Below are 14,661 nucleotides of genomic sequence, written 5' to 3'. Positions count from 1 at the left end.
GGATTTCCACTGTTTAGGCACATCAGGGGCTCTCCAAAGGCAACATGGCGTCCGCCAAAATTGAAATGGCGCTCCTTCCTTTCCGAGCCCTGCCATGCACTTTACATAGAATATGAATTTTGATAATGGAAATTATTTTCATGTATATTACTGTATCACTGTCTGTACACTATATGATGGCATTTTTATGGATGTATTATTTATTGATTCACTATGAATGTATTAATATGTATTGATCGATTGTAATTATGAAAGTTCACCTTTTGACCTACAGTACATACAGTATACTTCACCATTTGCACTTTAACTCTGCTTGAAAAAGGTTCTATGAACCGAAACGTTGCCATTTGGGCTTAATAAAGTCCATTTTTTCAAAATAAGCTATTTTGTTTTGGAGTGCTGCCTTTATTATATTTTTTCATTATGCTACAATATGGACAGACTTCTTTGATGTCCACAACTGTAGCCCCAAAGGTCTTCCAGTTCGTGGCATCGATAGAGTGTATATGGGTATAAGGGGAGGTAATGCTAAACAAAAACTGCTACAAAAAGAGACACGTTGGATTACTGTGTTGGATACGGTTGTGCCCTCTGGTCTGAATGAGTCTGTTAGCTTCAAGTCTTTTTATAACTTTTTTATTTTTAGCATCATTCTAATGATGGGATCCTATATGTATGTTTTTATTTCTTTTTGCAATATTGAATTGACATTTTCACTAATGATGTGTTCTTTGATACCTTTAGCACGTTGTCATATTTTGGCTGCTGTTTCATCGCTATCACCATCTATTTCTATGTGGACATTTGATGCTTCATCAAACTTTACAATATGCTTTATGCATCATCTAAGGGAATAATCCAGTATGATCTCTTCTATTAAGATCCATATCTGATGATTTGTCAGGGACAGAGTATAATTGTTTGATACAGATATTTATTCTATCTTGTGATTGCATAGATACGATATTTATATATGTACTGGATTGTGCTACACTCCCCCCTAAACGTAGAGGGCTTATGTACCTTTGTAATTGATAATTAGCACGCATCATATGCAGTGAGCAGTTAGACCTGTATTCATACTACTTGCATTTAACACTTGGGGATGCCTGCTATTATTATTGTAAGGCTCCTATTATACTTACCTATTATTATATTCCGGCCTGTCCTCGTTGGTGGCGGGGGGCTGGCCACCCGCCGTCAGCGATGATGCCATTCAGAAATTGGGCGTCGCAGTCTGTGCGTCGTTGCCCGGGTGATGGGAGGATGACGTTGTTCCTCCTCCCCATCTCACGGGCTGCGTCGTCACTGGAGGCGGGGCATCGCGACTGACTGCTCGCCGATTGGTGATCTGCACACCTGGTTCATATAAATAGGACCCACCTATTATTGTAACCACGCCTCCTGACGAACCCGTGAGGCGAAACGTGCGTTGAGGCGTTTGGTCGACCGCTCTGTTAAGCCCCAGGCTCCCCATCATGACCCAAGGTATTTGCACATAGCCGACATTTGCTTTATCACTTAGTATACTGTGTTATCACTTAGTATACCGTGTTATTACCACTAGATGATTATATGATATCCTTGTCGCAATTTTGCATGTATTATATTAGCCCAAATATCCCCTGCATTTAGCTGGTATACGCTGGACTATGTTCAACTTTCATGTGATATTTATTGATTTTTAAGTCCACCTCTAGCTGCTATGTGATATTTATTTATATCTTTATACATACTTAGACCTGTTTGGCATTTATTGTACCCGCTAGACTTTATATGCTTATATTACAAGTTTAACACAAAGGGTCCATACATGTATCAGAACTAATTTGTACTTCCAATTTCAATTCTACACAACACTTTACACGGTGAACGGTTAGTCACCAGGTAAAAATAGAAATAACTACAATATGGTCTATTAAAATGAATCTTTTATTTTAGACATGATAAAAAACAATTAAAAAGGAAAAAGGTACCAAAAAATAGGGAAGACAAATGAAGCCTTTTTTATATATAACAAGCGTGATTGGTGAATATAGAAGACACTACATATGGGTCATGAACATCCTTCAATTATTGACCACAATAATCCTTATGCTGAAAAAGTCATTCCACATCTCACAGTCACATGAAATTAATACTGGCAGCATGCAATATAATAGTAACAATAAATAAAGTGCTTAAGTGCATTTAAAACACATGAATAATCTAATCTAACATTTCATCCCACTCAAATCTATATCAAATACATGTGGCACTTCCAAATCTGGTAAGTCTAATGAGATACATGGTTAACAGCATATAGTATAGGTATCCATAAAGTGCTTTAGCGTATACTGACCATAGCATGAATCAAAAATATGGCGTACAGCCGTATCAAATGCGAACTAGTGCTATATAGGTCACTGTCACATTATATGGTAATAGAAGGAAGAAGCCCAAATAGTGTCAATTAGTCACCTGTTTTATGTAACACGCATCACTGTGGATGCTCTTGCTTCCTGCCCCGATGCGCACGAGCAATACCACAGATGTTTTTTTGTGTTTTTTTTGTACCACGTTCACTGAATGCTAAAACTGACCTGCCATTCTTATTCTCCAGGTCATTACGAGTTCGTAGACACCAAACATGTATAGGTTCTTTTTTATTTAAGTGGTGAAAAAAAATTTCAAAATTTGCTAAAAAAAAAAAAATGGTGCCATTTTCCAAGACCCGTAGCGTCTCCATTTTTCAGGATCTGGGGCTGGGTGAGGGCTTATTTTTTGCGCGCCGAGCTGAAGTTTTTATTGATACCATTTTGGGGTAGATCCGATGTTTTGATCGCCCGTTATTGCATTTTATTGCAATGTTGTGGCGACCAAAAAAACTTAATTATGGTGTTTAGAATTTTTTTCTTGTTACGCAGTTTATCGATCGGATTAATTCTTTTTTTATATTGATAGATCGGTCGATTCTGAAAGCGGCGATACCAAATATGAGCATGTGTTTTTTTTTATTATTATTTTATACAGTATTGAATGGGGTGAAAGGGGGGTGATTTAAACTTTTATATTTTTTTAATATTTTTAGGCTATGTGCCCACGATGCAGAAATGAAGCAGAAAATTTCTGCAGCATTTCTGCATCTCCCTGGCAGAAAAAACGCATGCAGATTGTGCATGCGTTTTTCCTGCAGAATACATGCGGATCCACATGCGGATTGACATGCGTTTCCGCATGCAGATTGACAAGCGCTTTCCAGGCGATAGCATCACTTGGAAAGTGCTTGACAACTAGGTCACACTGTATAAATCCATGCAAACAGCATGGATTTATACAGTGTGAACCGTAAAAATAAAATAAAATAAAGCTGTACTCACCCCCGAGGCCCCGGTGTGTGCTGCAGCGCTACTTCCTGGCTGGTTCCTGGCTGCCGGCATATCGCGAGACAGAGCGGTGAAGGGCCTGCGGTCACATGACTGTGATGTCACCGAAGGTCCTTCAGCGATGCCGGCATGCAGAGAAGCCTTCGGAAAGGTGAGTATAAACTTTATTTAGTATTTTATTCTTTTTTTACAGGTACAATGGTACCCAGATCTGGATGAGAGTCTTCTCTCCTCCAGAACTGGGTACCATCCGCACATAGAGGCGCATAGAATTCGCTTGTACAAATGTACAGACGCGCATTCTATGCGTCTCAATGCAAGTCAATGGCGGCCATTCCGCTGCGCTTCCGCAAAATTAAATGACATGCTGCGGATTTTTGTACGCAGCATAAACGCTGCGGAAAAATCCGCAGCATGTGCATAGAACATGCGGAATCCCCTTGGGGACCATGGGGTGCGGATTACCTAGCGTTTCACAAGCGTTTACGCTGCGGAAATTCCGCAACATAAACGCTTGAAAAACGCTACGTGGGCACCCAGCCTTAAAAACATTTTTTTTACACTTTTTGCTTGCTTCTTTAGTCTCCATAGGAGACTAGAAGCAGCAACTGTCCGATCGCCTCTGCTACATAGAGGTGATGAGCAGATCACCTCTATGTAGCAGAAATGCTCCTGTGCTATGAGCGCCGACCACTAGGTGGCACTCATAGCGATCAGTACATGACAACCACTGGGGTCTGCTGCAGATCCAGGGTTGTCATGCCCACCCATCAGTGACCCACGATCACGTGACGGGGTCACCGATGGGCGGGATAAGTGATGCACTTCTGGCGCTGCGCTGTTAAATGCCGTTGTCAGAGATTGATAGCGGCATTTAACAGGTTAACAGCCGCAGGTGGATCGCGATTCCATCCGCGGCTGTTGCGGGCACATGTCAGCTGTATAAATCAGCTGCCATGTGCCCGGTTCAGTGTGGGCTCAGCGCTGGAGCCCGCGCTGAACAGGGGGTGATAACGTGGTGCGTACTATTAAACCCCAGGCTTTAAAGGGGTTAAAGTACTTTTTCTCTAAAACACCTCAGCATTTCAAAATAATGCAGCCAGTGTCTGATTCATGCTGCCCATGGTATGGTCAGCATGATCTTATGATAGATTCCCTTTAAAGGGGTTGTGCAGTACTTTGGACATCAAGATAAGATTTTTGGGGTACCTGATCCACAATCCCTTTGTTCAGCTGTTATCCCTTCTGGCAGATCAGTGAACTGCAGGAGTGTAGTGCCAAAAAGCGTAGGTTGAGATAACCATGTGACCAGAGGTATCCAATTAGTTGGTTTTCTGAGGCAATGGTTAATAAAGTAGTGAAGACCCGGGGTCTTCTGTGGGCGTAGTACTACTCAGACAACACAGGGTGAGGGTAAAACAGTGTGGCAATACTTTATTGAACCACCAAACAGACAATAAACAGATAGAACAGTCCCAGCAAATACCCAAGATGGTACAACATTACACAGTCTCACCCTTCCGCTGGCCCACCTGGGATAGAACAGCTGTGACTTTGGGACTTCCAGGGCCAACTACCTCAACCAGTGGCCCCTCGCTTTTGGCAGGTCCCTACAAAGAGATGGTAGCGGCAAGCTTAGGAAGCTGACAGTCCATCAAGGTACAAGGCCAGGAGACCCGAAAGTCCCACCCTGGCCTCTCCAAGAGTTTCCATGGAGCCAGATGACTGGCTGGTCCCAATCTGGCTTCTCTGAAAGTCTCCATTGGTTCCAAGCTACCGGAGGGTCCCACCTGGCAACCCCAAACAATGGGACCAGGTGACTTCATCGTCCCAACCTGGTCTCCCCAAATCCATCCATGGGCTCTCTGATGGTCAATGGAGCAGATCAATATTTTTCCAGATATATAGGCAGGTGGTCACGTGACCGCAAAACACAAGATGGAAAAACAAACAGGAGGGTTCTAACAGTTTGGGGGTAAGAGTGCGTGCAGCATATAAATACAGAGGAGATCTTTACTGATGTCCTTCTCCCTACTGTATGTAGTGAAAGATTGATTCCTACATTTTATTTAGCAGCTGGAGGATGATGAGGAGGAGGACTACAGAAATATTTAGATAGTTCAAATCTTTCATAGCAGCATAGTGTGTTTGAAATGTGCTCTGCATGTATGTACTGAGAGACTCAGATAAATCGTTAAGAAGCAGCAATATCTCCCCATGGAAGAGTAACCCTTTATAAGCAGCAATTTTCATTTCTAGTAACCCTTTAGAATCAATTATGCCCTCCTCTTGCAGATTAACCCTTTAGAAACAACTGTATCCCCTTCATTTGGATTGTATAAAAACAGAGACATTATTACATGGCTGATGATAACAATATTCAGTATCAAGTAAAGTGCAAGCTCTTGGAAACAGGAGGTGAGGAAAAGGTGCACTTGCTGTGTGTTTTGCTGATTTGCAGCACTTTGTCATGCATTTGAAAATTTATTTGCTACATACAGTATGTCCTATATGAAAGAAAGGAAATACAGTGTTTCCAACTTAGGGACATAAGGTATTTTCCCATATGATCCTTAAATACTAAAACCTGACATAGAGTGATAGTGCAGTGATAAATAAATCCAGCTATATTTTTTGTTAGATCAAATTAGATTAAGATTAGATCTAAAGTTTCCTGACTGGTATTAGGCCAATATTAAAGAAATGCTTTGTCTCACCATATGTAAACCTCAATTTTGAGGACACAAAGCAGTGTACAATCAAGCTATATTCTAAAATGCATGCTGACTATATGTATTTGCTGCTTTCCCACAGCATTTCATGAGATCTGTATGTCATATAGTCATGTAATTATTAAATATATATCTCAGTAATATGTACTTAAACAGCAGTACACTTGTAAGTTACAAATAATTTATTGTAACACCTTACCCTCTGATTATTTTTATCTTTTCAGAGAAATGCTGGAAATATGCCAGTAAGTACTGATTCATTAGTACTGATTCGGCAGTTTCAACAGTATAAAATTACTATAGTTTTATGGGGCAGACGTCGCCAGATATAAATAATTACATTTTTGTCTAAGGTGTGTGAGAGAGTCTTTATTTTCAGGAAATGTGAATAGGATAGGACATTGCCAGCCCATAGAAGCCAATAAAAGGGTCTCTCTGTTTTATTGTTGACCAAGCCCAAGTTGTCATCTATATATAAGGTCATACCACCATTAGATGCCAACAGAGCTGGTTCTATCAGAAGCTGTTCTCAATTCCACTTCTGAGGCATCTCATCATCTTTCCATAGCCTGAATAACAAGACAAAATGCCTACCCAAACCTGCCGTACTTCCTCTATGTCTGGAGCTAAAAACTTCAGTTCTTCTTCTTCCTATACACCAAGGAATGTGGGTGGATTCAGTGCAACCTCGTACCGAAGGGGTCCAAGCTTTGGTAGCAGAAGCCTTTACAATGCAGGTTCAGGTGGCAGCAGAATCTCAGTTGGAAGTGTTCAGCCAACGAGGAGCTCATATGTATATGGTGGACGTGGATCTGGCTTTGGAGGTGGTAGTTCAAGCTTCAGCTGTAGGGCTAGTGGTGGATATGGTGCTGGCTCTGGATTTGGTGGTGGTTCTGGATTTGGTGCTGGTGGTGGATTTGGTGTTGGTGGTGGATTTGGTGGTTATGGTATTGGGCTTGGTGGTGGATATGGTGCTGGGGTTGGTCCAGCTGGCATCACACCTGTTACCATTAACCAAAGTCTCCTCACACCGCTAAATTTGGAGATTGATCCAAACATACAAAGAGTAAGGAAAGAAGAAAAGGACCAGATTAAAACCCTCAATAACAAATTTGCCTCCTTCATCGACAAGGTATGAGTCTATAATATATTTTATGATTACAAACAACTAAATTGTAAGAACATTCTGTAATGATTTTTTTTTACTAATTTACAGGTCCGTTTCCTAGAGCAACAAAATAAAATGCTGGATACTAAATGGACACTTTTACAAGAACAAAAAACAGTAAAAAGTTATCTAGAACCACACTTTGAGGGTTACATAAACAATCTAAGAAGGCAACTTGAAGGCCTTAATGGTGACAGAATAAGACTGGAAGCTGAGCTTAAAAACATGCAAGATGTGGTGGAGGATTTTAAAACAAAGTAAGTAAAAATTACGGAATAATTGTATAAAAAGATACCCATAATTTAAACCAAACATTTATTAATGAGAATGACTGTTGTTTCTATTCGTAATGTGGATTTTTTTTGCTGTTGCAAACATTTATACCTTTAAATTTTTCTTCAGATACGAAGATGAAATCAATAAGCGCACAACTGCTGAGAATGAATTTGTAGTCCTTAAAAAAGTGAGTATACAGTGTAAAAGTTGTCACATTGCCTGTATGACTGTTGACTATGATAATGATTGACATTTTGTATTGTAATGTCATTATCCTTGTATTTTTTCCTCTCCTCTCATTGTAGGTAATTATGCATGGTTTTCACTTCTACCGTCTAATGTTTTTTATAATGTTATTTCTGTGTAGGGAACAAATATAATTTGGGACTTTTCTTAGAAATTTGTAGTTTTCAGGTTTGTGGGTATTTTAAGTAATTTCTTAGAGACCATTTGCATTATAGGTCTACATTAATTTTTTTTTATAAATAACCAAATAAACAGTTAAACTTGCAAATACCCTTTGCTTTGAGAATCTCTGTGACTTTGGGAGTGGCAGGCAGGGCATGTGAATTTGGCAACACGTGATAACCGCCAACAGGCTATTTTGCCTTGCCCGTGTTAAGGGCAACAAAGTACAACTGTGTCTAGTTATTACGCTGATATATTTTACTTCATGTATTTTCTATGTAGGAAATGCTGAACCATTGTTCTCTGAGTCATTTGTGTAATAAAAATAGGATAACTATAAAATGTCCTTCAAGTACTGGCAAGAACTTCACTATTATGATGTTGCTGAATCATTTATTACTATGCTATTATGATATTTACTGTACATAGCTACATTGACTGACAGAATGTACCAGAAGACTACTAACATTTTTACAGTTAGATTCCCATTGACTAAAGAACCTTTCACTATAGACTTGAAAGTATTTGATAAGTATTCATCCTTTGAGCCTGTGTAACTTTAATCTTTTCTTCTGCTACAATGTGTGCACTTTGACACTGATTTGTAGAGTCTGTGACTTTAATTTTCCAATTTTGTTTTATGTAAGCTTTATTACGACCTTTAAGAAAATTAAATTTAAAGTATTATTTACATACAATCTGAAGATACTCATCATGATATAATTTCATGTAAAAAAGGCTCATGTCAGAGTCAAGTCTTTACATATCTTGCCCACACAAAATGTATTGACTGATCAGTTCGGTCTAATTGACCAATGGGAATATTATTTTCCAATTAAGTAATTAGTGAATAAATACATGTAAATGGAAATATTCTTTTCAGGTTAACTTTCAATGAATCTTCGAGATTGCTGATTTTTGATCTGTTTGTATATGTGGCCTTCAGAAACTTTGCCAAAATGTGGATATACAAAATTGTCTATAGTTTTGATAAGTTGACATAAAGTCTCCTCAACTTGTTGACTTTAATATTTTAAAATATAACTTGTCTGATTTAGGATGTGGATTCAGCTTTCTTGAATAAGACGGAACTGGAGGCAAGAGTGTCAGCGCTGATAGATGAAATCAACTTCCTACGAGAAATGTTCCAGATGGTAATATTATTGCATATAATAACACAATATATAACAATACCCCACCATAAAATATCTAGCTAACTGTCCAAAACAGATCAATAATCAATTTTTACTCGGTAGTTATATTATAGAAAAGTTCATTCATTTATTTCCTACTTTTGATCTAACTCACCTGGACATCTTCCTTAACATGAGGGAAATTCCTTAGATCATAAAACGACTTTGGTTGTTTTCTTTTCTGCCATGTAAAACAAAAGTAGAACTGACAGCATTCGCCTATGATCTTGGCCACATGTCCCGAATACTACAGATGGCCAAAAAAAAAACCATGAAAATAATTCCAAACCATAAACTAATATTGTTCTTTCAGGTTCATCAAATAATGGTTGATTATTATATTTTAGGAAATAGATCAGCTGCATGCCCAGATCTCAGACACATCAGTTATTGTGACCATGGATAACAGCAGAGACTTGGATATGGACAGTATCATCGCAGAAGTGAGAGCTCAATACGAGGATATAGCCAACAAGAGCAGGGCAGAGGCTGAGTCTTGGTATCAGAATAAGGTAAGTTTCTTAAGTTTAACAATACATTATAACTACAGTTATGGACAATGTATTTTATATGCTTCAAAACTCATGTTGAATGATCTGCTATGACTCAATAATTCTTTATATTAATAGATTGATGTGTTCTTTGTGTTCTTCTTTTTAGTATGAGGAACTGCGTTGCACTGCTAATAAGCATGGAGACGATTTAAGAAACACCAAAAATGAAATCGCTGAGCTAAACAGAATAATCAACAGACTTAGGGGAGAAATAGACAATGCAAAAGCACAGGTACTATTAATATATATTACCAATGGTCAGACAATTTCTCAACCATGAACATACACAGCCTGCATCTACTGTATAAAATACTAATATATATTCTTCATACACACAAATTTGCTGAATGAATTAAATTCCAAGGATTATTATTTCTAAAACTATTCTACTTCATACTCTAAAGCGTGCCAAGTTAGAAGCTGCTATAACCGAAGCTGAGGAACGTGGTGAAGCTGCGGTCCGAGACGCTAAGAATAAACTCTCTGAATTGGAGGATGCTCTGCAGAAGGCCAAGCAGGACATGGCTCGCCAACTGCGTGAATACCAGGAATTGATGAATGTTAAACTGGCTCTGGATATTGAGATCGCCACCTACAGGAAACTGTTGGAAGGAGAGGAGAGCAGGTGAATAGTAAAGCAACTGATTATTTTTTGTAAAATCAAATTGAAAATTAAGATATCATTATGATTCTCTGAAACTTAAGCTATGGAATATAAACTAGTCAACATCGGGACAAACATATTTCTGGGTTCACTATTACAAACCTCTCCATACTTCAAAACAGCTGCTCCTGAACCTCAATTAATAATATTGAACTGCCTGATAAATAGAGATAGCATAGACCAAAAAGGTTGCGTCCTTTTAATTGCCATAAAAGTCCAGAAATAGTGAAAGGAAACTTTTCCTTTAATTTAATCTAAGTAAAAAATATAATTCTAACATCCAAATAAGTTTTTCATGATTCTATTTAAAGGGAATTTGTCACCTAATCAGAGAGCAGCACAAAGTAGAGACAGAGCCCTGTATTCCAACGGTATGTCACTTACTGAGCTGCTTGCTGTAGTTTTGATCAAATCACTGTTTTATAAGCTGGAGATTACCATTAGATGACTAGTAAACCACCTACCATGCAGTCTTACATATTGATGAGATCTATATATTCATGCCCCCAGCATTGACAGGCAGCTTTCTGCCTATGCACAGTCTACACTGAAAGCTGCCCAAGAGTGGTGTGCGTGGGGTTATACAAAGCTCAGCATTGAAAGAACTGGTAGATCTGCAGCAGATAAAACATAGATTTTATCAAAATGTCAGCACGCAGCCCTGTAAGTGACACATTATTGGAATCAGGGTCTCAGTCCTTATATCATGCTGCTCTCAAATGGGTTAGCAATACTAGCAAACACTCGGTGACAGATTCCATTTAATAGACTTCTCATTTTAATGCATGAAGAAACATTTTTTCGTGGTTTGGTTCTGTGTTTGGAATTTTGGTGGGGCCTGCATTAATTTCCTCATATCCTAAAATTTGATGAAGAAAGTCTTTTGTATGAGATGATTGCAGCATATTGCATGATTGTTGCTATTCTAGTAAAATCAAAGGTCATTTACAGCAGGCAAGATAACTTTTACCACTTAATGGAAACATATTTCCAATTATGTGAAATGTAATGTAAAAATCCCTGTTTTCCAGATTTCCAGATGTTTTACTCTGTAACTTGAGTGGGGGGGGGGAATTTTTTTAAAATCCAACAGGGATTGGGTCTTTCAGATATAATGATACTCTGACATTCTTCAGTTATTTTTTACTCAATTCCTCCGTTAATTTTTTTTTTTCAGATTGTCTGGAGATGGAGGCTGTGTCAGCATCTGTAAGTATCACACCAGATATTGCAACCGCCATTTCTCATTTTTGGAAAGACATACAGTAACTGATATTTTATTCTTCACAGCCGTGGTAAGCGCAAGCACTGGAGGAGTCCTTTCTGGTGGAGCAGGTTACGAATCTGGAAGTGGAATCCACCACGGAGGATCGGGATTCAGCTCCAGCAGTGGAAGAAATATCGTTGGAAGCAGATTTAGTAGTGGAAGTGGCTTGGGATCAAGTTCTGGATATGCCTCAGGAGGATTACATAGTGGATCTGTTGACCATGTTACAGGTGGTCTGCTCAGCCCTGGGGGTTACTCTAGCGGTGGAAGCAGCTCAAGTGTTAGCATTGTCAGAAAAACAACATCAACCACAAGAAAAGCCTAATGCTTGTAAGGTTTAATGTGCAACTCCCTAATTTTGTGCTTCACTGTACTTCCTTACACTTAGCCATCCATGCCTTTAAAGCAGAGTAATACTTACCTTTCCCTTTAAGTTTTTGACCTAACCATATGCGGTGCACTATATAATGTGGTTTTATAAGTCATAATTTTGAGTTTTAAAAGATGAAAACATTTGACACAATGCTATAAAGAGTTAGGTGAAATACTGAACTCCCTAAAGGAGAATGCTATTGTGAGATCTGACCATCAACTCCAACCACATGTATCAATCCAAGGTGTATCCTAAAGTTCTTGATCCCCGATGCAAAATCTTTACTAGAGCCCCACCTATCATGTGTCACTTTTACTGGTGCCATTTTATGTGGCAGAGAGGTTATTGAGTCATCTTAAGCCCCCCAGGCCAGGTGCAATTTCTACCGCTGCACCCATATTGCTACATATCTTACATCAATTTGTTGTATCAAGAATCTGCATAAGGAGTTGTGCACTACCCTCAGCATTATTAATGCATCAATGTCTTATCTACCATGTTTCACCTGCATTTCTTAGCACTGTCCTTTTCAGCATGGTCTGCAATTTGTCTATGCAATACTATAGTCCTTCACAAACAAGTCATTCTCGGAAGCAAAGATTTCATTTGTGCATTGTACTATGTTACTTAATTTCCCATACAATGTTCATGCAATAGACTTCCATTGATTCTTTAATTTAATTGGGGTGGTGAAAAAATTAAATAGATAAGAGAATATCTACAATATAGATCAGTAATATGTCATTTTGTTCCACTATGTGTACAGTCATTCTGTTGTGCACTGGACACAAGTTATGAAAATGTCACAAAATTGTATGTGTGCAAATGTTTGCTGTAAAATATCAAAATGTGTTTGAAATTTCCTAAAATAAACCATTTTCTGCTTTTCTGACTCAAACTTTTGTCCTCTCTGCTCATTGAAATGAATCAAGTCATTTTTAATGCAAGTCTAAGTATTCAAACTCTTTATGTAAACTGTTTATAAAACAACCCACTAATAAGTAAAAAAAAAGATAATTTTCTGATTCACACAATCTACATTGCTTTCACAAATTTGACAAGTCATCTTAAATCTTCCATAAGCCTTCTATAGGATCAGACATTTCTGATCCCAAATCTTCTTTTTACCACTAGAAATATAGTAAGTGCAGTGGGGAAAAAAAGTATTTAGTCAGCCACCAATTGTGCAAGTTCTCCCACTTAAAAAGATGAGAGAGGCCGGTAATTGACATCATAGGTCAGTGATGGCTAACCTTTTAGAGACCGAGTGCCCAAATTGCAACCCAAAACCCACTTATTTATTGCATAGTGCCAACACGGCCATTTAACCTGAATACTGAGGTTTTAGTTTAGAAAAATAACTCATACAGAGAGTGGGAGGGGGCAGCATAGAGCACTCACAGACAGGAGCAGGGGTATGAGACTGCACATATAAAGAATATGCTCCCCCCCATCCTGGTATATGCTTCCCCATCCTTGTATATATGCTCCCTCCATCCTTGTATGTTCTGCCCCCATACTTGTATGTGCTGCCCCCCATCCTTGTATGTGTTACCCCGATCCTTGTATATATGCTCCCTCCATCCTTGTATATATGCTCCCTCCATCCTTGTATATATGCTCCCTCGATCCTTGTATATATGTTGCTCCCCAATCCTTGTATGTGCTGCCCCCGATCCTTGTATATATGCTCCCTCCATTCTTGTATATATGCTCCCTCCATCCTTGTATATATGTTGCCCCCAATCCTTGTATGTGCTGCCCCCCAATCCTTGAATGTGCTGCCCCCAATCCTTGTATGTGCTGCCCCCATCCTTGTATATATGCTCCCTCCATACTTGTATATATGTTGCCCCCCATCCTTGTATGTGCTGCCCCCAATCCTTATATATGCTGCCCCCATCCTTGTATATATGCTCCCTGCATACTTCTATATATGTTGCCCCATCCTTGTATGTGCTGCCCCCCAATCCTTGTATGTGCTGCCCCCAATCCTTGTATGTGCTTCTCCCCATCCTTGTATGTGCTGCCCAATACTTGTATGTGCTGCCCCCCCATCCTTGTATATATGTTGCTCCCCCATCCTTGTATATATGTTGCCCCCAATCCTTGTATATATGTTGTCCCCATCCTTGTATATATGTTGCCCCCCAATCCATGTATATATGTTGCCCCCATCCTTGTAGATATGATGCTGCTCCCCCCATCCTTGTATATATGATGCTGCTCCCCCATCCTTGTATATATGTTGCTGCCCCCATCCTTGTATATATGATGCTGCCACCATCCTTGTATATATGTTGCAGCCCCCATCCTTGTATATATGATGCTGCCCCCATCCTTGTATATATGTTTCCGCCCCCATCCTTGTATTTATGATGCTGCTCCCCCATCCTTGTATATATGATGCTTCTCCCATCCTTGTATATATGTTGCTGCCCCCATCCTTGTATATATGATGCAGCCCCATCCTTGTATATATGATGCTGCTCCCCCATCCTTGTATATATTTTTCTGCCCCCATCCTTGTCTATGCCCTTCATTTTGGTACATGACTCATCCATGAATATGCTACCCCCCCAAATCCTAGTATATGCTCCCCCATACTTGTATATGTGCCGCTGTTCATCGCTTAGTAAAAATATAATAAACATTCCTACT

At 39.2% G+C, this 14,661-nt stretch overlaps 1 protein-coding gene and 1 long non-coding RNA gene across 3 annotated transcripts in view; one reads left to right on the top strand and one right to left on the bottom strand.

Annotated features, from left to right (window-relative positions):
- Positions 1-6,538: 6,538 nt before the first annotated feature.
- The window catches only part of LOC141197836 (uncharacterized), a 33,678-nt gene continuing 25,555 nt past the window's right edge, over positions 6,539-14,661 (bottom strand). Inside the window, exons 2-3 of one of the 2 annotated variants that reach the window (XR_012269869.1) lie at positions 9,258-9,389; positions 6,539-7,130 (exon numbers count right to left, since the gene is read on the bottom strand). This is a non-coding gene — a long non-coding RNA (uncharacterized lncRNA). Of the gene's footprint in view, positions 7,131-7,715; positions 9,083-9,257; positions 9,390-14,661 lie in introns of those variants that run through there. The other variant, XR_012269872.1, reaches the window with a different exon arrangement.
- Positions 6,586-12,382, top strand: LOC141197828 (keratin, type II cytoskeletal cochleal-like). Its single transcript, XM_073662903.1, has 9 exons — positions 6,586-7,229; positions 7,314-7,522; positions 7,668-7,728; positions 9,008-9,103; positions 9,490-9,654; positions 9,803-9,928; positions 10,101-10,321; positions 11,538-11,569; positions 11,651-12,382. Exons 1-9 carry the CDS (start codon positions 6,684-6,686, stop codon positions 11,950-11,952), a joined length of 1,758 nt encoding a protein of 585 aa, XP_073519004.1. The 5' UTR covers positions 6,586-6,683; the 3' UTR covers positions 11,953-12,382.

Source organism: Phyllobates terribilis, unplaced genomic scaffold (assembly GCF_046119375.1).
Source record: "Phyllobates terribilis strain yellow unplaced genomic scaffold, ASM4611937v1 Scaffold_2__4_contigs__length_985480577, whole genome shotgun sequence".
In the NCBI taxonomy this organism is placed as follows: Eukaryota; Metazoa; Chordata; class Amphibia; order Anura; family Dendrobatidae; genus Phyllobates; species Phyllobates terribilis.
The sequence above is the reverse complement of the archived record's forward strand: the minus strand, read 5'-3'. Positions and strand labels throughout refer to the sequence as shown.

Excerpts from the sequence above, each read along its gene's own strand:
- LOC141197828 (XM_073662903.1), top strand. The coding sequence starts at position 6,684 with ATGCCTACCCAAACCTGCCGTACTTCCTCTATGTCTGGAGCTAAAAAC. Across the intron at positions 9,104-9,489 it reads TACGAGAAATGTTCCAGATG|GAAATAGATCAGCTGCATGC; the intron begins GTAATATTATTG and ends ATTATATTTTAG. Across the intron at positions 9,929-10,100 it reads TAGACAATGCAAAAGCACAG|CGTGCCAAGTTAGAAGCTGC; the intron begins GTACTATTAATA and ends CATACTCTAAAG.